At 46.5% G+C, this 26,082-nt stretch overlaps 1 protein-coding gene across 3 annotated transcripts in view; it reads right to left on the bottom strand.

The window, feature by feature from the left end:
- Positions 1-26,082, bottom strand: part of ADCK1 (aarF domain containing kinase 1) — a 142,072-nt gene that overhangs the window by 73,696 nt on the left and 42,294 nt on the right. For all 3 annotated transcript variants that reach the window (XM_073349309.2, XM_073349313.2, XM_073349315.2), the window contains one exon: positions 8,420-8,623. In XM_073349309.2, coding sequence (XP_073205410.1) covers positions 8,420-8,623 — 204 coding nt within the window. The remainder of the gene's footprint in view (positions 1-8,419; positions 8,624-26,082) is intronic.

Here is a 26,082-nt window from a genome sequence, read left to right as displayed (position 1 = left end):
ACTAATGCAAGCCCATTTGTTCTGGGTGACATTAATGCTTCTTGCCATCTATCTCAGACTCTTTAAATTACTGTTTTATGGCCAAAAATTTTTTCATAATTGATAAAAATCTTTTTATATGCCGGGTTATTGAAAAAAGTGAGCTTTTTTATTCCTCATTATAGTTTTCATATAAATGTGGTTTTTATCGATAGCTGCTTGGAAGGCAGGGGGGGTCGCTGGAATGGGCACAACCTCCCCTCTCGTTTCGCCATCATCCTCATCTTCATCACCTCCAGCCATCAGGGCAATAGCCCTGAGATCCCATCTTCAAGGCAGATGAGTGATGGAGTCAGACTGTCATCCACAATGAGGAGGAAGAGAAGACAAAATGCAAAGAGAACTCAGACTCATCAACCTTATTACAACTCCCAGTGCCAGTGAATAACGTGCACGGGGGGAACAGCAGCAGCTTTCTGGGTTCAACTCCAGCCCAGCATTTCCCTGCTGCGAGGGTCACCCAGTATTAAGATGATGTTGATAGAGGGCCAGCAGAGCACTCAAGTTCTGAAACAGAACTGAAAAGAAGCTGAGCTTTTGGCCTGGAGGTATTATGGTAGTTGTAGCACAGAACACACAGCACAATCCCCAGGATCACACAGCGATGCAGGGCATGCAACGATGCACCTCCTAGAATCGTGAGAGTGACCAGGTATTCCCTCAGGCCAAATGACAGTACTGCAGGGTATGAGACCCACTGCCACAGGACTGTGCAATAGCTGTGGCAAATCCCCTGGGATCACAGATGGGCCCCACTGCAGAATCAGCCATACTCCCCCAGGACTGTGCAACACTGCCAGACATGCAATGCACTCCTGGGGCCCACCACAGAATTTGCAGCAGCCTACTCTAGGGACCATGTGACCCAGCAGGGCATGTGGCTCCCTCTCTAAGGGTAGCATTACAGGGCCAGCTGCAGAATGTGGAGCATATACCCTCGGGGACAACATGACATTATATAGGACATGCACTGTAGTCCCATCAGGCCATCTGAAGGCTCAATTGCTCTCCCAGGGAGATGTACAGTGCTTCAGCAGCTCTGTAGCTCAGGAGAAAGAAAAACCCTTCCAAAGCTCGAGACTCTGCTGATGGGTTTCAGAGGGAAGAGAGCCCTTCCTCCTGTTTTTCTCAGCCACAGCAAAGGCTGCCATGATGTGCAGCACAGAATGTGGTTTGTGGGAAAGGAAGGAAAGAAGAGAAGAGCTGAATAGGAGTCCAGAAAATCTATGTAATTTCTTTTCTGCTCCAGACTGCATCAATTTGTGAGACGCACTCACCCATGAGGCTGTCTGACCCTTTCTGTAAACTGATTCTGCAAGAGTCATGCAAAGCCAGAGGAGACACAAAAACAAGGCCCTGATCATGTAGGGTTATTAGAGATCTCATGTCATCCCAGATCATGGGTACATGTGGACATTAAAGGTCACATGGCAAATGTCAGGGTGTTAGTCCCATTGTCCTGGCCCCATTCCAACTCTCCCTAGCCTCTGCCCCATCTCCCGGCAGCTTCAAATAGCTGTGTGATTCTTTGCCACTTCCTATCAAATGGCTCTGTGCAGTGTTCAACAGCAACTATGTTCCATCAGAGATATGGATGCATTTCAGTGCTGAGTGAATGATCCTGGTACATATGATCTGGAAAGCACCTTGGGGTCCTTAGGAGCAAAAGAAGCTATACGAATGTAGTTCCCTGTCCTCCCAGGTCACATCTCCGCCAGTAGGGAAGACAATCTATCTGGTGAAGAGTATTTCACTTCACATCACAGCCTCGGGGCCATGACAGGTACAAAAGCAAGGCATATGACAAGAGCAGGGCCCTTGCCCAGAGCATGGGGACCCCTGAACTAAAGCTGTCTCTACAAAGCAAGCCCACCTGAGCTACAGCACAAGATGTGCTTCTGTCATACCCACCCATTGACAAAGAGGGGGGCCTGGCACCCTTCCCCATGACCTGCTCTGCTCAGCACATGAGCTGGCTCATTTCACAGCAAAGCAGGCCATAGGCAGCAAGGAGAAACTGCAAGTAATTGTAGGTGAAAATGATGGGCTCCCTGACAGCACTCACACATCAGGTAGCGAGACAGCTGTGTTCCACCACCTACTCCCACAAGGTGGGACTGGGTGGAGGCCCCTTACAAAGCTGGGCCCTTAAGCTATCAAGCCGCCTATGGTTTGGGTCTGGCTTCACGAGAGAAAAGCCTTACTCCTCATGCACTTCCCCATCAGCTGAGATCGGACACAGCACCTGAGGTAATAGTCCCCAGGTTTGAGCATCAGAGGCGGGAGTGTTCTCAGGGAAGGGGGGGGGACGGACACACATACACCAGAGTTGTGTAAATCAACCCAGATGTGCGTGTGCACATGGAGCGGTGCAGAGGCTGAGGCGTGTCATTTTCACTGGGGTCCCATGTTCAGTGAAGACAGAGTGACCAGACATCTCAATATTGTCAGGAATCATCCCAATATTAGGGGCTTTGTCTTACATATGCAACTATATCATTCCCCCTTCCCCTCAAAAAAGTGTCCTGATTTTTCACATTTGCTCTCTGGTCACCCTAAGCAAAGAGCACTGATCAGAAATCACCTCAGCCCTGGCTGTCACATTCAACCCTGGCACCAATAAGAGTGTAAAATTCAATAGGAGCTTTACCTATTATTAGTATGGGGCTGGGGCTAGAGAAATGTATGATGAGACTTCAGTGGAGGAGGAAGTGCCAGAATCCCTCTTCACACACCCCAGTGCCTGACAAGGAGTTCCGCCCAAGTCCCTGCAAGGCCTTCAGCTGTCTCTTCTATAACAAGGCACTCTCCAGCAGGCCAGGGCTGGTCTGCCATCTACTGGGCATTAGGAGCAGAACTCTTTGAACAGCTGGGCAGGAGCAGGCCTGGTACCTCAGAGAGGCAGCCCCCTCAGTCTGCACTTGGGTGGATGGCAGGGCTTGGAAAGTCTCCAGCTTTGATTTCTAATAGGCCTGTTTGGTGGTTCTGTTTGGAGGATAAGTTAAACTCCATCCTGGCTCAGAAGCCATCTTTATTAGAGGTCCCCGGACAGGCTCCAGGAGCAGGGAATCAGAGGTCTGGGCTCACTGGAACCTACCAAAGGAGATTGAGAGGAGCTGACAGAAACTTCTGCAGGGATCAGGAAAGTCCAGAAAGACCTGGTTTGAAAACCAGGGGACATGATCTACATGAGGAAGCTGGGAGTAGAGAGGGCATTTGGGCACAATGACTCTCCACAAAGGGGAAAAAAATCTGGAATAAGTAAAGTGATCAGGGGAGGGGTCAGAGCTGTGAATATAAGTGAGCTGGACAAACGCCTAGATTTATGTCAGTCAGAGGAGGGGACTGAGGGGTCTGCGGGAAAGGCTGAAAGGTGAGACTCAAACAGATTAAAAAGGGCCTGTATGTGAGGATGGGCTGGAGAGTTGACCAGAACTGAGCTGTGTGAGCATTTCAATCTGGGCAGGATGGGGACCATTGTGGGGCTGGATGGGAGGGGACAAGCTCAGGCCTGTTGGGGTGTGCAGGAGGGCCAGATATGTGGTTGCACTGAGAGGTGCATTGGAACCAGAGGTAAGACAATGAGTCGGGACATGCTGTGTGGCTGGAAGGGAGAGATGTCAAGGAGTCTAAGCCACTTGGCAGTGCACTGGAAACCAGAGGATCAGTCCTGAAGTGTAGCCTATAGGTATACGTATTTGCTAGGAAAGGCATAGGTATAAGTTGAGGCAGTAATGCAACAAGCCTACAAGCCTCAAGGCCTGTAAAACTATAGATTAGCTAAACTAATCCAGGCATAAGGCCCCAAAAGCCTTAGCATAAGCAGCTAACCAGGAGTAACCGTCGATCATACAGGATAAAACGCTGTAATAAACAAGTATGACTAAACTGTTGACAGGTAACCCAAGATGTTAATTTATACCAGCTCTAGATATTTTAAGTTAGGAATATTAGCAGCTGTCCAACCACAAGAATGCCATGGTAACTAATTGACGTGTTTGTTAATGAGCTTGAGGTAAAAGGCCTAGTAAGCTATGGGGGTAGGGCATCCCAACATTAAAAGGGTGAGGAAATACAGATAAGGAAAAGGGTCAGAAATCGCTCCCGTACCGAACATGCATGAGGCACAGCGGGCGTCAGCATAACACAATATAAAAATTCTATCGCAGCCTGCGCGCCTCAGGAGATGCCAGGGTGACGACACAGTTGCTGCTGCTGAGGATGATGACTAACACTTCCGGTTTTTGTAAAAGAGTGTGAATATACTGATGCTCAGACACGGGGCGTTTTGGCCATCTTGTATTATCTATTTTGCTGGGTTAGAATGTTTGTGATTTTGCTAACCATGCTAATAAAAATAATTACTGACTTGTCTTGTTGGTGCATACCGGGGTTCTTGTAATAACTATGATATTTCTGGGTCTGGTCATGAGAACCCTGCCAAACCACAGAATGCTAACTGGGAATTACTATATAATCAACACATCAGGCAATAGAGAGTCATATTTGGGGGTGGGATGGACAGCATTGGAGCCAGACACATGGAGGAAAGGAGTTGTTGCACAGGCTGCTGAATTGGTCCCCATCCAGGAGGGAGACCAGGATACTATGGTGAAAGATGCTCTGGAAATACATAGATTAGAAAAACTAATGGACCCCCTCTGAGGATGACTGGGGAGAGCAATCTCAATGGTCCAGTCACTCTTTGGCCCATTAGTGCCAATGCCGAGGGAGGGTTATATGACAGAGGCACCTGCCCATTAAGATCTGCATGCAGACCCACCAACTCCTTTCTCCCACACCACTGAACAGCTATCAAAGGGAATGACCTGAGCTGAACCTAAACAGGTGCTCTATGCTCCAGGATCCCACACCCCCAACCAGACTGAACAAGTGTTCTAGAGAGGAAAGGCCTGTATCCCACTCCCCAGTTCCCGAGCCAGCCAGTTCCTCCTCCCTCCCCCCATTTCTGAAGTACATTGTTAATTTTTTTTTTTTTACGATCTAGTTTTAAAGTTTACTGATTTGGTACTACCGGAAAAGATTCACTTTTTAGAGCTCCTCATAAATCTTTCAACCTTTTGTCTGGTCTCAGGTTCCACTGAAAGTAGTTTGGCTACATTCCGAAAGTATATGTAAAGAGGGGTGGAGGAGAAGAAAACTTTGGGGATGGGGCACATGCCTTGTCAAGTTACATTAAAAGAACGGATAAAAATCAGAGTTCAATAAACTTTCCCTCCCTCTGACGCTGTCTAACAGTTCCCACCTGTGTTCCCTATAAGCTGCATGGTTGGGTGGCCACCCAGGAGAGATTCAAGTGCCGCGCAGTTGATTAGCAGAGCCACGCACATCCAGCAGGCAGTGTGTGTTCAGGTGCCCCTCCCCCAGGCTGCTTTGCAGCCACGTGGCTTCTGCAGCTGTTCCCAGGACCCTCCTTCTGGCTGTGCAGGGAAGGAGGGGAGGAAGGTCCCTCCCCCAGCCCCTGTACCCCATCTCCACAGAGCAAGGTAGAGGGGAGGGGACAGGGCTCAGGACTCACAGCAGCTCTGAGGTCTGAACAAGCCTTCGGGTGAGTGAGTGCCTTAAAGAGACACTGCATGGTCTCTCAGAGACTTCCCCAACAGCCAGCACACACAATCTCTGTCTGTCTGTCTCTCCCCCTCCTCCCTGCCCATGTACCCCAACTCCACAGAGTGGGGATGCATAGTTCAAGAGGAAGAGAGCTTTCAGCAAGTGCCTTGAAGAAACAGCAGACAGGCATCTCTAAGAAATTTCCCCAGCAGCCAGAACGCACACAGTCTGTGTGTGTGTGTGTCTCTCTCTCTCTCTGACACTGACACACACACACACACTCTCACACACACGGTCTCTGTGTCTCACTCTCACACACACACACAGTCTGTGTCACACACCTCCCAACACTGTTGTTGTTCTTGGCACTTCCTGCAATGCACATATATTCTCTATAATTTTATTCTTTCAAAGTGTTGTTATTTCAGTCTTTTGACTGGTCTATGCATTTCATAATTTTAATTTCTCTCTTACATTTAAATTTAATTCTTTGGGTAGTGAGTTCTCAAATGTCTAACTTGTCCTGGCTGGAGTAATTAACCCTACTGGTCACTTTTTAAGAAACTATTCTAGGTGGGGTCACGTTAAGGCCACCTAGAGAAGGTGCTGCTGCATATTCAAGTCAGTATTATTGGTTTTTTTCCCCCTCCCTACCACATCCCATTGCAAACTCCTGCTAATTTAGCTGCAGGTTTCCAGGCATCATGCTGTTGACTCTGGGTTCCTGACCCACCAAGGGAATATTTCAATATTCCATCTCTCACTCCCACCCTCTTACCCAAATCCCAATTTTCAATTCAACATTTTGTTTTTAAATTGTGGTGAGCATATTTCTACGCACGGACTAACTTCATCCGCGGTGTTATCCCACGACTTTCTACAGGCTCCAGCAAGGAGGCCTTCAGCAGATTAGGCTTCTCAAAGCCCTTTTTGTTTTTAACTACCTTGACTCAGTTGCCTATAACTAATGGACTCAAGCAACTACCTCTGACCTCCCTTACCAGTGCCTTTCTTTTTCTCCATTTTTCTTCCCTTATGTCTGTCTGATTCTTTCTTCTCTGTCTCTTTTAATACCCTTTTCTCTATTTCTTTAGCATTCCTATTTGCTTCCTCTGTCTCTTTAAAATTAAAGATCACCCCAACACTGCCCATGTGAGTGAAATGAATGCTAAGAGGAAAGGCTGCTGCTGAGAGGGGGATTCGAGCTGCCTCGCTGGGAATCAATGAGGCATGGAAAGCTCATCTAACTCCTGAAACGCTGAAAGAAACCAGGGCGGATCAGTGGCAGCTGAAAATGCATTTGAGAGAGAAGAAAAGGCCCTGTCACTGAGCGCCCCATTCAGCTACAGAGAGAAGCAGCACAGAGGCGGCTGCTTTTGTGTTTTAATACTGTCTAATCCCAGCCCAGCTTCCCTCTCCACCCACCACAGGGGAAGGCTGGCTGAACCTCTACTCTACAGAGCAGCTAGAGGATGGGTACTGCAGGAAGTGGTTACCCTGGCCTGTTTCTCTCCCTCCATCTATTTGCTGTGCTACAAATCCAGCTGGTACTAACCATGTGATGAAGCTGGGTGGGGGCTGGTCTCACACAGACAATATGAAGGCCGATCAGAAGCTGACATTAACTCTTTGCAGTTGAACTATGGGGAAATGCTCACTGTCATTCATGAATATCCAACCCCCTTATCCAATCCCTCATGTCATTGACGAATAGCCACCCCTACAACTTACACAGAGCCAGACCCACCCCAACCCCCTACATATCCGCCAGGAACACCTCCCTACAGACTCCCAGGTACACACACCTAGCCATACTACCCACACAGCCAGGCACACTCTCCCCAACACGTTCCCACACACGTAGCCATAACAAAGTACCTGACACGCACTCCTTGCTCCCACACTACCCAACTCTCCCCCAGCACTCTGACCCATTTACCCCCACATACATTCTCTACCATTACCAAGGCATAAAGCTGCCCCTTCTCCCCACATACACTCCCATCCCCACTGCTCTGCTCCACACCCACATTCCCTATGGCCTACTCCCTACATCCAAGGCACTCCTCAGCCTGGGGGTAGAGCTGTCACCATGAGGGAGGAGTTGAAAAGCCGCAGGATATCACAGTTACTTCACTCCCAGGCCCCAAGAGTTAATGGCACAGCTTCCTTTGCTACTCTGTTGCCTTAGTGTCAGCAGCAAAAGTGATTTATGCTGTTATTAAAGGAAATTATTTATTTTTTTCATCTGGGGTTAATTAGGGGCTTGTGAAAGTAAAGGGCTGTCAGTGCCAGCTAGACATGGTAGAGAACAGCCAGAGGCAGTGCTATCTGCCCACACACAGATCTGCCAATGCATCTTGCTTCTCAACTGCAACACCCCCGGTTCCAATCCTGGGGAACCCCATAGCTCTACTCATGGCCCTCAATCCTGACCTCCAACACCCCTGCTATTCTTGTCCTGGACCCTTGCACGTACAGTTCTGCTGATGTCCCTCATTCCTGCCTGGCAACCCTCTCCCCACTTCCCTGTAATTCTCACTAGACTTTGCCAGCCATACCCAGCAATGTGTGGGAAATACCAGACTTGCCCCAGAGCTAGGATAAGATGACTCCCACAGCAGTCTCTCTTCATCTAAGTCTTCCAAAGCACAAGGCCGGTGTCCTGAACTCCCTTGTCATGTTTCCATCTATGAAGGAAAATCACCAAGCAGCTCATTGCTCCTGTTTCCCTCTGGCCAGTGGCCCAGCGTTGCCATGCTGCAGCTGGCTGGCCTGGCAGGCCAGTGAGGGCTTCAGTGCCTCATACCTCTTTGCCCAGGTCCTCACGGATCACTTGTTCAATTTCCTGCATGCTGCTCTGTGGGGCCTGGCTGTGTAGTATCTTGAGGGTGCGAGTGTATTCCTCAGGCAGAAGGTAGTCGAGTGCCCCCAGATGCTGTCCCACTTTGATGAAGGTGCCTCTGTTGGCACAGCACAGGTCCCGGAGGCGTTCCGCAGAGCGCAGATGTACCTGCATAGAGATCAAAACATCAGCCAGCCCCTTTCTCCAACTCTTTGCTCCTTATTCCTCCCTCCATCTTTGCTCCCTCCCTCCCCCCTGCACACACTTACACACACACTTTTACTCCCCTAGGTTTCAAATGCAGCTGCCTTTTGTTTGTTTGTTTCCTTGGTGATGCACCTGCATCACCTATTGTCAGCTAAATTCTGGGAACAGGGTTTGCTGATGAACAGGAACTGACATAGAGCCAATGGGAGGCGTGCCACAGCGTAAGGCAAAAGTCAGGACCATTTCTCCCATTTAAAGCACACACGTGTGGCTCTGTTCTCAGTGTGAGTGCAGTGGAGTAAAGCGGGGGGAAGACAGATGCCATCCTGAGGGTGTCAGCACAGAAACTTCCTCAGAGGAAGACATTCTATTTAAAGACACAGCAAAACAAAAACACAAAGTATTTTCTGTCAATTTAGCGGGGTAAATGGTGCTGATGGGCAGCTCCTTGGCAACCGGATCTTATTTAGCAGCAGAATAGCTACAACCTGTTCAGTGGCAAAGCCAGCTTAGCGCTCGTGCTGTTCCACCAACCCACTGTGACCTTCCCCATGCACTGGGGTAGGGTGCTCTCCAGGGCCTGTTCGTCCTTGCCTCTCTGCTCAGACAGCCACCAGGGAACTATTCATGCCAATTACAGTGTGGTTTCAGTGAAGTGGACACTAGGAATTAGGAGACCTCTCAAATTCAAACTAGATGGCTACAACAACACCGCAAACAAGTGTAAAAGTCCACTGGCCAGGTCTTGATTTCAACCAATGACCTTGACTCTGTATCACAGAAGTGTACCAGTCACCTGACCCTTTAATAGCCATGATTTATTCTGCCTTACACTATTACTATGAAAGCTCCGTGTCTGGGGCACAGGCACACTCAACATTCAGGAAGGTAATAAACTGTGACTGACTTTATCCTGCTACATTATTAGAATTCCAGCAAATTTACAAGTAAAAAGACCCATGCAAATCTATGCTTTTCTGCTATCTGCATGAAAGTGGCTAATACCTCACAGCATCAGTCAGTCAAAATTCCAAACAGAAAAGCAATTCTGAAGTGAGCTCCCTTTTTCAGTGACATTGCCACAAACGTCAGCTCCTAGCAGTTCACACCCAGTTACTGAGATATTCACAATACCCGGAGAAATGACCAGCAAAAAAATAGCATTAGCGTAACTTTCAAAAGTTTAAAACAAAAAACAAAAACAAGCACTAAAAAGGTAGGAAATACAGAGCTCAGATTGCAAGCTCAGCCTTTACTCTGCTCACTAACCCACTGCTTATGTTTTAACATATAGGCTATGTCTGCATTTCAGCTGGGAAGTATAATTCCCAGCTTGTGTAGACTTACACATGCTAGCTGTGATCGAGCTCATGTGCTAAAAATAGCAGTGTGGCCACAGTGGCAAAGGCAGTAGTTCAGACTTGTACCTAGGATCTCAGACAGGATTGCACTCGGGCAGCTACCCCAAGCCACTGCCCTTACCACCAGAGCCACTCTGCTATTGTTAGCCCGCTAGCTAGATCAGAGCTAATATGTGTATATCTACCCGAGCTGGGAATTACACCTCCCAGCTGCAGTGCAGACATACCCTATATATTAAAACATAAGCAATGGAGTAATGGGCAGAGTTAAGGCTGAGCTTTCAACCTAAACTCTGCATTTCCTAACTTTTAAGTGCTTGGCTTGAATACTCTTCTTATAGCATTATGAATTATTGATCAATGAATACAACAATGTGGGATTTTACATCCAGTCTCACATCCAGTAAGCTGCAATACAGGACATTCAGTCCTCAGACTTGGCTCTCAGTCTTCAACAGTTTTCAAGTACATAAAAGCTTTTTACAAGGAAGAGGGAGAAAAATTGTTCTCTTTAATCTCTGAGGATAGGACAAGAAGTAATGGCCTTAAATTGCAGCAAGGGCAGTTTAGGTTGGACATTAGGAAAAACTTTCTAATTATCAGGATGGTTAAGTACTGGAAAAAATTGCCTAGGGAGGTTGCAGAGTCTCTGTCATTGGAGATTTTTAAGAGCAAGTTAGACAAACACCTATTAGGGATGGTCTAGATCAGCCATGGCCAATAGAAATTCGATGCTAGCCACACTTGTAGTTTTGAATTTTTCTTATTAGCTACATTATAAAAAAGCCACATGCATTAGCCACAATTCAATAGCCTATTAGCCACATGTGGCTAGTGGTGAACGTATTGGACACCACTGGTCTAGATAATCCTTAGACCTGCCATGAGTGCAAGGGACTGGACTAGAAGACCTCTCGAGGTCCCTTTCAGTCATACGATTCTATGATTCAAGGTGCTCCATGGCCCAGGCCCAGCATATGTAAAAGATCACATAAAGCTCCAGAATGAAGACCATTGCTCAACAACTCTGCTTCTCTGGCACAGTGAAATTCTTGACCATAAAGCTTGTCTGTGCTGGAGATGGAGTTTTCTCAGGGGCTGCTCAGAGGTTGTGGAACTACAGACCGTCACAAGCCTCACCATCTTCTGCTTCAAGTGCAAGACATATTTCTTTGACCAGCCTTCTCCTGTATAAACATAGAGCAGTGACTACTTTAAAAAAAACAACCCCCAAACCCTATATTGCACACACAATTCTCCTCTTGTAAGGCTGAGAGAGAATGAACCATACATGACAGAGATTAACCGGGTTGCTTAGCGCTACTGGAAAGCGCTCCGATGCTATAGTAATTATCATGGTATAAGAACCTGCGTAGAACAGAATAGTGGAACAGGGAGACCTCCCTGTGATACCAAGAGCCCCTCAATGCCAACTCCAGACAAGTCAAGCTTGAAAACTGAATCCAGTATCTCACTCGGGGAGTACAAATTTGGACCCTAAACTCCTTGGTATCCTGGCAGAGCACTAGGGTCCCTTTAGACAGAGCAGGGCACATCCTCCAGCCCCTTGCCAGCAGGTGAGGGGACTCTGAAACAAGAATGCCTGGAGGGGGCTCAAGAAGTTAAACATCCTTGGGGGAGGTTGAGGTAGAGGACATCAACCATTTAACACCCCAGGACAGATCAGTGCAGGCAGCATTTTGCAAAATGAGTTTCCACTCTCTGAAAATAACTAGCATGTGCTCACACAGAGACACTCTCAATGGGATGGACTGCTGTAAATGCTTTGTCCCTGAGCTCCAATCCCTCCACTGGCGTCCAGTCCACTTCCATACCAGTTCAACACCTGGTCCTGATCTTCCCAGCCCTCACGCAGCTACGTCAGTAATAGCATCTCTCCTTTGGGACAATGCACCTCACCAAGGCCAGAGAAAGCATGCAGGAGTCAGAGACAAATCTCTCTCAATCAAGGGGATTCAGCTGTGAAACGAGCTGCTAGAGAAGGTCAAACCAATCCAGAGTCTGACTCCTTTCAGGGCACCCTGCAAAACCCTCTTCTACGACAAAGCATTTCTCACTATAAACAACAATAACTTAACAGAAGGGGAATGGAGCAGAGCAGAAGACTCAGGAGGTACATGAGGGGTACTGTATGTAGACCTCATAGACCTATGAATCACATAGATACTATGGCGTTGGGCACTCCAGAAAACCCGAAATAGATCAGACGGGTAGACAGATGTGTCAACACACACACATAAGCTTACATGTGCGTGCACACACACACACACACACCTTTGCGAGTGTAACCCAACTACAAAAGTGCACACACCTGCCACAGCAAAAAAGTGCCCTGAGACTTACATACACAAAACGCTCAGGTTGCCGGGGCTGCAGTCACAGGTAAGAGTGTGCTACATTTTATTGGACTCCTTTGATTCTTTTGTTGTGGCAACTAGGTTCTTGACCTGGCTGTTCCCCTGCCTCTGCCTTGTGTGTATGTGTATGGGGAGAGACGAGGGAGACAGGCAGAGAAAGGGAGTGAGGAACAGAAGGAATGAAAGAGAAAGAAACAGCAAAAGAGGCAGAGACGGAGTAATAAGGATGAGAGAGACCAGGAGGGAGCCAGAGCAGCTGGACAGTTTGTCACAGTACAAGGAGTTCAGCCCATTATAGGAAAACAGCTTTTATGCAGCTTGGATAATTGTCCTCGACACACGGTCTCCAGCAGAGGAGAAAAAATCCAGCAGCCAGTGAAGGCAGTGGGAGGCAATTGCTGTCTACAGCTCCCCAGAGTTCGCCTATATTCTAGGGGAGAGGAAGGGCAGGCTGGGGGCAGCCGGTTTGAATTAAACCCGTCCAGCCCCACTTGTGTTCTAGGATCTCCAATGTGGGAAGAAGGTCAGGTCAGAGCCCTGTGAGCTCACAGAGACAAAATGGGAACCAGGAATATGCTGCCCCCACACGACTTGTAGCCCCTGCCAGGCAAGAGAGCCAAACCAAAGCTTCCTGCATGGCTTTCTGCAGAGCACTAAGCATCGGGAGGATGCAGGGACTGACACAAGACACTGGGCATCAAACCCAGTCTCCTGCATGGCACTGCAGAGCCTCATGTATCAGGCTGGCCTAGAAAGGGAGAGACTGGAGCTAGGGACTGAACCCCAGTCTCTTGTATAGCAGGGCAGGGCTCTAGTCTCTTCACCATCACTAAGCACTAGGCAGGCCAGGGGGGTGAGGGATTGGTGCTGGGAATAGAATCCAAGTCTTCTGTGTAGCAGGACAGGACACTAGCACCAGGCTGGCACAGGAAGCACGGGACTGAGGCTGGGAGTCATTTACTCACAGAAATGTCCACCCATCCTAGAGGCAAAAGAACGGGAGAATCAGTGAGGCACACCTGTTCCCATCTGATATTTTAGCCTCGAAGCCCCCTCTCTTGCCCCATTGCCCACACAGATCACCAAGGTTATTGGGCAACCCGAGACAAAAAACAGTAGGAAGAAAAAACTTGAGAGAAAATGCAGCCCAACCCAGATCCAAGGAATGTCTGCACATGTGTGCCCCTGCTGTGGAGGAGGTAAAGATAGCCCCCCTCTCCTCTGCCCCAGAGACAGCAAAGGCATGCCCTGCAGAATTTTGCCACCCCTTAGGAAACTCCAACTAACTCCAGCACACACCACCTTGCACTGTGAGAAGTTATCATCCTACTGCTCAGAGAAAGGCACCCACATCTGAGAGGGGCTCTCAAGACACCAGGAGCAGCAGCAGAAAATCAAAACAATACTCTCCTCCTTCCACAGATTTAGCCCTGTTATGCTGGAAGTACTGATGGAAGCACTATTGGCTCCCAGGGCCACCGTCTGGTTCTCTGGCCCTGCCTTTCCTGGGTGGTGAAAGAAAGTACAGTATATCTGGGACCCCCACTAACAGACAGACTGATGATGAGGGGAATCTACCATTAGCCATAAAACATATGGCAATAGTCCAATCAGTGCTAACGGGACCAGTTTGATGTAGAGACCTCACGAACCCACCATCCACTATCTAAACTTCCCTTTTCTTAGCGACCGAATGAAAAAGCTGGCAAAAAATGGTCTCCAGTATCCACTGTTAGCTGCCAGGATCCTGGATAGCTGCCAGTCAGGCTTCAAACCAGAGTATGGGACATAGAAGGCACTTGTTCCTCTGGTGGATGATCTCCTCCTGACTATAGACAAGGGAAGAGCACCACACACATCCTGCTAGACCCCTCTGCAGCATTCGATACCACTGATCACCAGACACTTCTGCTCCACCTCTAAGAAACTGCAAGATTTAAATAGAAATGCCCTGAAATGGCACAGGTAGTTCCTCCAAGACCCAACTTAGAGGGTTGTCATGGGCAACTGCCCCTCCAAAGCCCTCACCTGCAGAGTCCCCGTGGCTCAGTTCTCTCTCTTTCTAATATTAGTGAATATCTAACTGTAGCCTTTAGGACAGCTGGTGAGACATGGGCTGAAATGCCAGCAGAACAAAGACAACACTCAGCTCCACCCCTCCTTTACATCAAACACAAGCAGCAGCATCCACCAGCTCTCAGTGCCTGCCCAAACCAGCACCCAATTGAAGCCGACGAAAGCTGATCCTTGGTAAGAATGAGATGTTGTTGGCAGGAATAGGGAAACACTGCTAAGAATCTGCTTCCTCTACAACATCCCCACTAGCAAGGGCATTTTTGGACTCCTCAATGCTATTGTATGTTCAAATAACCAAAGTGGCATAAAATGCCCATGTATATCTGCCAGCAGCCAGAAGTTTATTTCTGATCCTATCAGACACAGACCTGGTCAACTTGACCCATGTGTTCAACACCTCAGGCCCACTCAGAAACACAGGTTGCCACAAACATTAAAATAACCTGGGGTTTCTGCACTGGCACCCAATTACACCCCTGCTCCTGCAACACAAAAGTTGGTGGGAGCTTTTCCATTGACTTCAGGCCCTAAATGCAGAGTCCAGTTCAAAGTCTCTGTCCAATACTCAGAGACATCCATGGGACTGGCCCTCACTACCTGAGAATTCTTCCGTCCCTCTGCAACCATCATCTCCTACAACAGCAACGTTGCACTAGAACAGTGATGCTTTCAACCAGTGGGGTAGGCTCGTGACTGCAGGAGACAGAACTTTCCCAGGAGCTGGGCCCAGACTATGGGACTCACTACCATAAGACATAAAAAGGAGTACCATCCTCACCATGTTCAGAACTGAATGCAGAGCTCCTCACCTTGGCCTGGCTTCCCATCAGTAAGCCAACGCACAACTTAGCTTGTGAGAGAAGGTGATTTGAGAGATAACCCTTTTAGAGCAACAGGTGGCTAAAGTCCTCCAGAGGGGTCACCAAACCCATCAGAAACAGGACATTGGTGCCAGTCCTGCCTCTGAACCTATGCTCAGTGCTCTGGGTGGGTTTGACAAAGCAGAAAGCATTCTGCTGGCTGTAAGGGAGGAGGTGGTTGTGATGTGCTCTGCAGAGGATAGAGCTGGCCTAATACAGAAGGGCTTCCCAGTTGGCTTGGCAGGAGGGAGAAGATTTGGGAAAGGGGCAGGTGGCTAGACAGGGGCGTGTGCAGTCATACAAAACATACTGTAGGCGGTTAGCAGGGAAATTATGCATTTCAAATGCTGAGAATCACCAAGATTAAACCGCATTTGGACAGTGCTTCAGCACAAATGTCTCCCCGCATGTGTGTGTGTTCTTCTCTCTCTGCACTCTCATCTCCGAGTCTCTCTTTTTCTCTCCCTCCCTCAGATTCAGCAGGATGAGTTTTCCGTGTGCCCCATAGTGCCCGCATCAGACACACATGGATTGGCCCCAATGCAGGGTAAAGTGAACTGACTTGGATTTTCAAAGTGATTTTGATATGGCCCTTCATAAAAGGCGGAAAGAAAAGAAATAACACCCAAGTGTTGAGTGGAAGCTCCTCATGGCTTAAGCACTAGACTCAGCAAGCAAAGAGAGAAGGTAACATTTTCAGAAGTATTTACATGACCCACTGAGTTTCAGGGAGACTTATGCTCTTAAATCACTTAAGCTCTTTTGAAAAAATTTACCCAGAGAGTCGTAGTGAACAGCAGCTCCTCAGATCACACAAAATCTAACAGTGAGATGTCTGAAATGGGATCAGTGCTAGTTAACTTTTAAAGGCAAGAAATTGAGTTAGAAAGAACCTAAAAGGTCACGTCAGAAAATTAAAATACTTCAACACAAACTTGATTTCATGGTGTTTCTGGCCAGGAGGGACCATTAGATTATCTAGGCAGAATCCCAGGTCTGCATTCCTCCAAACACAAAAGAAAGCAAGGGAAGACAATAAAAAGCAGCAGGGTTAAATGGCAAGTTTCAGGGACATTCCTCATATAAAACAAGGATCCTTTTAAAAGGGTAATCCAGCCCAAATAAAAACCATAGGAAGATGCATAAACCATAGCAGGTGCCTAAGCTATAGCTGGCAAAATGAGTGATGGAATTAGGAGAGCTAGGAGGGAATCTGAAGGAGCCAAATAGCCAAAGATAAATACAAGTCACCACAAATTCCTGATCCTGACTGGCACCTCTAGGCACTAGTATAGATATTAATGTTTAAATAACAGTATCAGAAACTGGAAGCCTGTGAGCAAATTGGTGGGTCCACTGGGCAACCAAAAGTGGAGGGAGGATGTTGGGGAGAGAACTACCCCAGAACGATTCTTTTCGGGTAATACAGATAAGGCACTTGCACACAGTGAGGTGCCAAAAGAGGAAGTTGATGGAACAACTGCAGCATTTCCATTGTGTAAGGCACCAAGAATTGTGACGGAATTTTAAAAGTGGATGAGCTGCTAACAATATACACCAGCTCTCATTAAAATCAGCTCTTTTACTCGACAACTGGAGGGTAACCTGTCTTTAAAAAAGGATCCAAGAGTGATCCTGGAACTTATAGCCCAGTTAACCTTACTTCTATACCAGGTAAATTAGTTAAAACAATAGTTATAGAGTGAGCTATATAAATCACCTAGCTGAATGTGATATGACTGAGACAAACAGGCATGGATTTGGGGAAGGAAAAAAATCATTCCTCTCTAATCTCCACATACTAGAATTCCCTGAGCCTGTTAACACAGGAATAAATAAAGAAGAAAGGGAAGATATCTATTTGAACTTTCAAATAGCCTTCAATGAAGTCCCTCACAAACAGCTATTATGAAAAGTAAGTTGTTACTAGTAAGAAACAAACAAACAAACAAAAAAGGTAATGGATCAGAAACTGGCTATTGCCTTGTCTGCGTTAATCTATTCCCCATCCCCTCAAAAATTCTCAGCTTTGCTATACCCCAATTCAACTCTACCAATGGTTACAAAGGTGGGATCTCTAGTTGCAACAAGGTTCCCGCAGCCATTGGTGTTTTTACCACTACCTCATTTTAAACCTGCTCTGAGCAGAGTCAGACAACGTGGCAATGTAAATGCTAGTGACCACAGGAGCCCTGTCTACACTAGCACTTCCACTGTTGCTGCCCCACTGAAGCTGAATCAGTGGTAGCAACACTGGAAGATTTGGAGAGGAGAAACTAGCGTAGACACAGCTAACTGTACGTCTATATTGCAAAAAAAGCGTTAGCACTAGCTAACCAGGGTTAAAATGGCAGTGAAGACACAGCAACTTGGCTCGTAACTCAGATTAACAACACGAGTTCAACACCAGACTGGCCTAAAGGCTTATACACAACCTGCTAACCCAAGTTGCTGTATATTCACTGCTATTTTAATCCAAAGTAGCGAATGCTAACACCTCTCCTTTTTCCAGTGTAGACATACCTAAGAGACAGAAAACAAAGCGTAGAAATAAAATGGTAAATGTACAGCATTGCCAAAGGTTAACAGTGGAGTACCTACCCCACTAAGTACACACTAATGCTGGTGTTCATTCTATTTGCCAATGAACTGGCAAAGGGATGAACAGTGTGGTGGCAACATTTCCGGCTGATACGACATTACTGGGGTTATTCAAGAACAGAAAAAACTGTCAGGAATTCCAGAAGTACCTAACAAAGCCAGGTGAATAAGCAACATGGTGACAGATGAAATTCAGTGTAGACAAGCCCAAGGTTATGCACATTGGAAGGAACAATTTGTACTACTCATACGCATTGATGGGTTCTAAATTAAAGTAACCACTAAAGACCTGTGTGCATCATTGTGGAGAGCTCAATGAAAATACCTGCTCAATGAGCAATGGCACTCAAAAAAGCAAACGAGCTGTTAGGTTGTATTAAAAAAGGGATAGAGAACAATACTAAAAATATCATAATGCCATTAGATAGATCCTCACCTTGACTAATGTTTTCCCTGCTGGTCATCCCATCTCAAAAAGGATAGAGCAGAAACAGAAAAAGGTCCAGAGAAGGGCAGCAAAAATTATTAAAGGCCTAAGAAAAACTTCTATACAAAAACAGTTTAGTTTAGAGAGGAGACGCAAAAGAGTGGACAGGAAGGAGTTATATAAAATAATGATTGGTATAGAGAAGGTACATCCATCGCTTCTATTTATCCTCTCATGATACAACCAACAAAGGGGCATTCCATCAAATAAAAAGGCAAAAAATTTAAAGCTTTTTTAAGAAAAAAAAACCAACCACAATACATACTTAAACTATAGAACTCCCTGCCACAGGCTACCAAGGCCAAGAGTTTAGCAAGATTAAGAAGACTTTATATATTTATTCAATCTGAAAATAATAATAATACCTAGGTCTTATATAGTGTTTTTCATCTGCAGATCTCAAAGCACTTTACAAAGGCAGTCCATATCATTAGCCCCATAGTCACAAGAACATCTGCACTTATGTTAGACAGAATAAAAATGAATAAATTTGCTTTAATCTTTATTTATCAGGGGATAAGCCAACTTCTAACTGAATGGGATCAAGAAAACTTCCCCCCTATTGGCACATTATTGCATAATTATCCACGAGGGGGCTTTACAGCTTTCTCTGAAACATCTGGTACTGGCCATGGTTGTTGACAGGACAGCAGACTAGGTTGTGGCCTTATCCACTCTGGCAGCTCCTGTGTTCCATTTCATGTGTTTCTAAATTATTTGGAAGAGGAGAATTAGGAGGAGGAGGAGGGAAAGTTTTATGGCTAAGACACTGAAGTGGGATTCAAGAGATCTCAGTTCTGTTCCTGCCTCTGCTACGGACTTACTGCGCGACCTTGGGTAAATGACTTATTGATCTCTCTAGGCCTCAGTTTGTGTGTGTATAAAATGGGGATAATGCTGCTTACCTACTTCACAGGGAGGTTGTGAAGCTTATTATTTTTTGTGAATGCTCTATAGTAATGGAGGCCACGAATTAGATACAGAACTTTGGCACCCAGTTGGTGAAGTCTGATGATAATGCCAAGAACCAGATCCCAGCAGCTAATATGCAGGGATGGACAGGAGGAGATAGCCTAGAAACCCCTCCCACCTTTGCGGGGGGCAGACAGACTCCCAGGGTCATGAGCTCTAGGTGTGGGTGAGTCAGTGACACTAGCAGCACTAGCCATTCCAGAGGTGGTGTGGAAGTGGTCTGGCCCTGGTCCCTTTCTCTTCCTCACCTCTTAGAGTCAGGAAGCTGGTGACGGGGCTACACAATGCATATGGGTGGTAAAGCCACAGAACAGTCCTGTGTAGTTTGGGTGAATACAAATTACAGAAGGTTGTGAGGAAGTTCAGGTGGATTCAAACACACTGGGAGATCAGGCAGTGCAGTGGCAGGTGGAATTCAGATCAGTAAAGTTGTTTGCTTAGGATACAGCTGCAGTTAGAGCAAATAAGGTGTTTGGGTGCATTAAAAACAAGGGATAGAAAACACAGAACGTATTACAATGACACAACACTGAGAACATTTGGTGCTCTGTGTCCAGTTAGGGCTGTATTAACTTAAAGAAGCCCTTAAAAAACAATGAGGAGTCCGGTGGCACCTTAAAGACTAACAGATTTATTTGGGCATAAGCTTTTGTGGGTAAAAAACCCACTTCTTGTGGATACAGACTAACGTGGCTACCCCTCTAATACTTAAAGAAGCCCTAGCAGAGATTAAAAAGATTCAGAGAATGGATGCTCACAAATCTGTTCAATTTATATACATGACAGGAGTCAATTAAACCAGACTGACCTGTGAATTTAGGGCAAATTAAAGGATCTATTTGCTTCAGACAGCACATAATCACCCTGTGGAATTTACTGCCAAACAGTTAAAAACTGGTGCCGGGGCTGGATCATTTTATCACCAATACAATACATAGCCCACATGCAGCTGAAACAAAGGCAAGCAATAATCTACTTTGAAAAGATTTTTCCCATGTAGGCCCAAAGTCAAGGGTGCACACAGACGCCCAAACTCACACACGTACAAATGCACGTCGACACTCAAGCTCACACGCACACAAACCGAGCCCTGAACTCACATGAACATGCAGACACTGGAACTGACACCTCTGGTACAGGCACTCAGCCTCACACCACGCTGACACCCAGATTCACACCACCCCTGAAACTCGCAAACCTGTAACAACCAACCGCACTGACTAGAGAGGGGCCTGACCTAACCCCCCCGTTCTGAATGACATTGGATTCCGGAGACATTTGTACTGGTCCTGGGAATCCTAACTTTGCGGCTCAGGCCCACCTCTCCAGCTAATCAAATCCTCTGCAGAACCAGGAGAGGTGGGGGGAAGTGGCACTTGATGGTAACTGCAGCAAAGCTCTCACATAACCACCAGCCACCTTGCTGGACTCCATCCCTTCCTTGCAGTTCGGTGCATGTACAGCTGGTACTGATTCCCTGGCTCATGCTCCATCTTCATTTTGCTCCAAGCTTGCTCATTTGCGCTCTGATAATCTCTCATTACCAATGACCTTGCTGTAATGAGTTTTCATCTGCCTCATATTAATTAGAAACATTTTCATTAGCCAGCTCAATTTTGGGTAAATAGCTAATACAAGCGGCTGCATTGCTATTAGTTATCAATTGGGCTGTTAAGAGGGAGGATCAAAGTGAGGGGAGAAGCTGTTTCCCCTTTAACCACCTATAAAATGCAACGGACTCTTCTGTTCAGGCCTCCTCGGAAAGGCTGGATACCAAAGCACAGTGAGGCAGTGGATTCCATATTTATTTTCTCCTGATAACGATTCCAGATCAAACTGGCTCTGTTTCCAAATCAAAGAAGAGCTTTTCAAATTCAAGCACCACAAATTGAATCTGGGATCTGAGAGTCAAGCTGGGTCCTTTCTGCATCACATCATCATCCCCAATAATGAGGATTCTGCAGCAGAAACTCATGGCCCAAATGAAACGAGTTTGATGCTACAAACAGACACAACTACTAGATAATTCACACATCCCCTGCGGGATCTGAGACTAGAACCAAGTTTGGTCATTTCCAGAAACTTAGGCCTCTACCACAAGAAGTAAAAGAAGAAGAACTTCTTTAAGCCAGCACTAGCAGAGGGTCCCTTATACGCTGCACGGCCCAGCTACTAGCAGGCTACATTAATCACTCACTCCTACACACATACCCAGTATATTACACAGCCCTGTGAGACATGAGCTTATGTTCAGTAGGTAGCTGAGGGCACTCAGCAGGATTGGCACATTAGCTGCCTAAGTAGCTGACAACACATACGGCAGAACAGTAACCAGCTCACTAGCCCACAGCCACATTGGTTCCTACTAGGCTGACAGGAGTAAAAATTCTGATCAATAGAGTCAGCAGATCTGACTCAGACACATACAGGGAAGCAATATGGGGAGGAAGAAGAATAGAAGATGCTAAACCTTCTGCCCACACAGACTCAAGCTTAAGGAAATCTTTAAATGAATGTTCATTCAACGTATAGGAAGCCACAAGGTGAATCACAGAATATCAGGGTTGGAAGGGACCTCAGGAGTTCAACTAGTCCAACCCCCTGCTCAAAGCAGGACCAATCCCCAACTAAATCATCCCAGACAGGGCTTTGTCAAGCCTGACCTTAAAAACCTCTAAGGAAAGAGGTTCCACCATGTCCCTAGGTAACCCATTCCAGTGCTTCACCACCCTCTAGTGAAAAAGTTTTTCCTAATATCCAACCTAAATCTCCCCCACTGCAACTTGAGACCATTACTCCTTGTTCGGTCATCTGCTACCACTGAGAACAGTCTAGATCCAGTCTAGTCTGGAACCCCCTTTCAGGTAGATGAAAGCAGCTATCAAATCCCTCCTCATTCTTCTCTTCTGCTGACTAATTAATCCCAGTCCCCTCAGCCTCTCCTCATAAGTCATGTGCTCCAGCCCCCTAATCATTTTTGTTGCCCTCCACTGGACTCTTTCCAATTTTTTCACATCCTTCTTGTAGTGTGGGGCCCAAAACTGGACACAGTACTCCAGAGGAGGCCTCACCAATGTCCAATAGAGGGGAATGATCACAACCCTCGATCTGCTGGCAATGCTCCTACTTATACAGCCCAAAATGCCGTTAGCCTTCTTGGCAACAAGGGCACACTGTTGACTCATATCCAGCTTCTCGTCCACTGTAACCCCTAGGTCCTTTTCTGCAGAACTGCTGCCTCGCTGCTCGGTCCCTAGTCTGTAGCAGTGCATCTCTTATCAACTGAAACTGCAGCACAGCAAACAATCAAAGGCTGATGACCTCTCCTCCAAGTGTGGAGAGACCCCCTGGCTGCTATAGTCTATCAGTCTGTGGAGGAGACTTCCAAGGGAAGCAGTGCAAGCCCCATCATTTGGGATACTTAGCAATAAAAATACTTAGCACTTCTATAGCACGTTTCATCTGTAGATCTCAAAGCACTGTACAAAGGGGGGTCCTTTCTCCTATTTTACTGAGAGGGAAACTAGAGTACAGAGGAGGGAAGGGACTTGCACAAGGTCACACATGGTGAGTTAATGGCAGAACTGGGACTAGAACTCAAATCCTCTATTCCCTAGTCTGGTGCTTTATCTTCTAAATCCCCACCGTCTCACTCTCACCTCACTCGGCTCAACAAAAGACCAGGAATTGTACAATAAAGGACCATCCTGCACCAGCCAGAATCATCTCATAGGAGATTTCTGTTTCTAACTTTTATGATTCTATGGTTAAAATGACCCTTGTTTTATATTCCACCACACGATTTATTGTCAATAATATAGCTTGACCCACCACAGCCTACATTAATTGAAGAAACTATAGATTTGGTTAAAGAGAGAAAAATTTACAAAACAGCATTGTGTTATTAAAATGTAAAGCTTCTCTTGCAGCCTGGGGAACCCACACCCAACAGCCATGAGTCTAGGAACCTAGAAGGGAACTTGAGGAGGAAAACAAAGTGAAACTGACCACGACAGCTTCCATGCCCCAAGCGGAGACAGATGCAAAAAGTAAAAGCAAATGAGATTTTTTTACATTTCATTTAGTTTTTGTAACTCAAGGGCTTATTTTAACACCGGGAAATAAACTGCCAAATTCTGCTCTCCTGTCAGTGTAACTCATCAAAGTCGTTGGGAACAGAGTGATAGGAGAGCCCAGTTCTGCAAGCTGTTGGGTGCCTTCATCTCCCAGGAAATGGAACACCTTGCCCAACAGGCCTCAAGTGAGGGCAGAATTTGGCTCATCATCATCATCACTTCTTCCAGCTTCTTTTTCAGTTAGAAGGAAGAGGACAGTACAGGCACACAGGTGAAAGGACCAATCTGTTCCAATAACTGTCTTTTAAAGGCACAGACACCAAGTTACTGCCTTTGCTCCCTAAAGCTGATTTCAGCCTCAAGGGGAGTCCTCTCAGAAAGAATGAGGGAGCAGGACATTTGACCACTTCAGTTCCTATGATTGTGCGCTGGGGTCCTGTGCATAAATGATTCAATTCTGCAAGCCAAGATATGAATATTGGCTAATGATCCAATCCTGCAAGGTGCTGAGCGCCCCCACCTACCACTGAAGATACATCAGAATCTCACAGGATTCTACAAGGGCCATATCCATGTGCATGGATAGCAATGGGATTTCCACATTAGGATGAGCTCAAACTAGACCAGCAGATGACAGTGCCAGGCCTATTGGTACAAGCATATGCACGTCTAGAGGCCTGGTGTAGCACAGCCATTTGCGACACCGGTGTGCTTCCAATTGTGCCTCTAGTGCCCTTTAGTCATAGTGGGACTGGGGTGCCTGGAGATCTGTTTCATGATTCACTGTGGAGTATCCCTATAAGAAGTAACACAACAGCATGACTGTAGAGGACACAGGGGCATTCACGGAAGCTGCAATGAAATCAGACACGTGTTTCGATCCATTGATCTCAGCGCCTGCGGCTCCTGTTCCAAGGCAGGTGAAATGAAAATGAATTTGACACAGCATCTCTCAAAATCTTCCGAGCAAAATTAATTCAACTTGGCTTGGATAAGAGCAGGAGGATGGGAATGGAAACAGGCAGAAAGACTGTAAACAAAGGGGCACAGGAAACAGCCTTGTATTGAGCGGAGGTCAGATATCTGGAGGGGTGCCCCAGAGATCAGTGTTATCATTATCATTTGCCATCTTTAATGATAATATGGGAGAAAGGGGCTAATCAAAAAGTTAATTAAATTCACAGATGCTCCTAAATTGGGAGGTGCTGCCAGTGCCTGCAGAAATAACAGTGGGACCTGGAAAGGTCAGAAAACAACAAGATAACGTGGAACTAAAAAACTGGACACATGTAGCAAATGGATCTGAGGGGAAATTGCCCCAAACATAGATATTTAAGGGTGGGGAGACATGGGGAAAGCAGAGCTAGTGTTCGGTCATTACTGGGGGGAGCAGATTAGACATGAGGTACAGTGGAAGACAGCTGCCAAACCAGCCTTTAGTTTGTGGCTGCATACATGGAGGCATCACGTCATGGGGTAGAAAGGCATTAGGGACACACTTTCTACTGGAAAGAGCCCCTCAGGACCAGGGAGATGTACACAAGCTGGAGAGAACTGAGACAACAAAAAGAATGAAGGAGCTGGAGTGACAGACAGGACAAAGAGTAAAAGCACGAGCAGGCAGATCAGAAGCCGGGGGTGTACTGTCTGAGCCAGGATGGATTAAAAACTGAGGAAGGGCTTCTGGATTTACACTAAATATATGACACCTGACCCATCTGAAGATTAGAGGGGGACTTAACAGCCTCTAGATGCCTGAAAAGTCTAGACACCAAGGAGTGAGAGGGATTGTATAGGCTGGTACAGAGATCTAGGAAGGAGGGGAGGGGTGAAATTAAAGTACAGGAAACTTTAGGTTAAATATTAAGAAAATCTTCTCAATACTGAAGATTCCTGTCCCTGGGAGCAACGTGAAGGAGGGTGAGAGTGGAATCCAAGATGTGGGGTATGGAGTTTCTTCACCAAGAAGGAAGGTTTCACTCTGAGAAGAAGCCTACAACAGCTGGAGGTCCTCATGTAACTGAGAGCTAGAAGATTCCAGATAGGCAGATGGGTCAGAGTTCAGAGGGCTCACAGAACAAGTGGAAGAAGATGCAAATCCAGGCATCGCATGCACAGAAGGGAAGACCCAGGCTGAAGCTAGTAATGAGACAGCAACAGAATATAAAATAAGACTTTCCATAGGGAAGAGAGCCAACAGCTCACAAGCCACCAATGATCTGGAGACAGATATTTCTTTACTCAATACTTTCATAGAATCGAAGAACTTAAGAGATGGAAAAATTCCTATCAAATCCCATCTAGTCCAGCTCCCAAAGACCAAGGTAGGATTGCTCCCTCCAATCTATTCTTCAAGGCTTTGGATGAATAACATCACGCAAGTGATGAGGTTTCCACCACTTGCCTTAGGAGACAATTCCACAGCCTGATCAATCCACACTGAGATATTCCGCTTGCATTTCCCCTTTCTCACTTTCATCCCATTGTTCCTAGCTACCATCCTACATAATTCTTCTTTCCTTGGTGTATACATCCTTTAAAGTTGTATCAAAGTGACCTCACCCGGAGGTCTGTTATCTTCACACATTAAGTTAGGTTATGAGTTAATT

This window comes from Lepidochelys kempii, chromosome 6 (assembly GCF_965140285.1).
Source record: "Lepidochelys kempii isolate rLepKem1 chromosome 6, rLepKem1.hap1, whole genome shotgun sequence".
NCBI classification, from domain to species: Eukaryota; Metazoa; Chordata; order Testudines; family Cheloniidae; genus Lepidochelys; species Lepidochelys kempii.
Note: the sequence above shows the minus strand (reverse complement) of the source record. Positions and strands in the feature narration are given on the sequence as shown.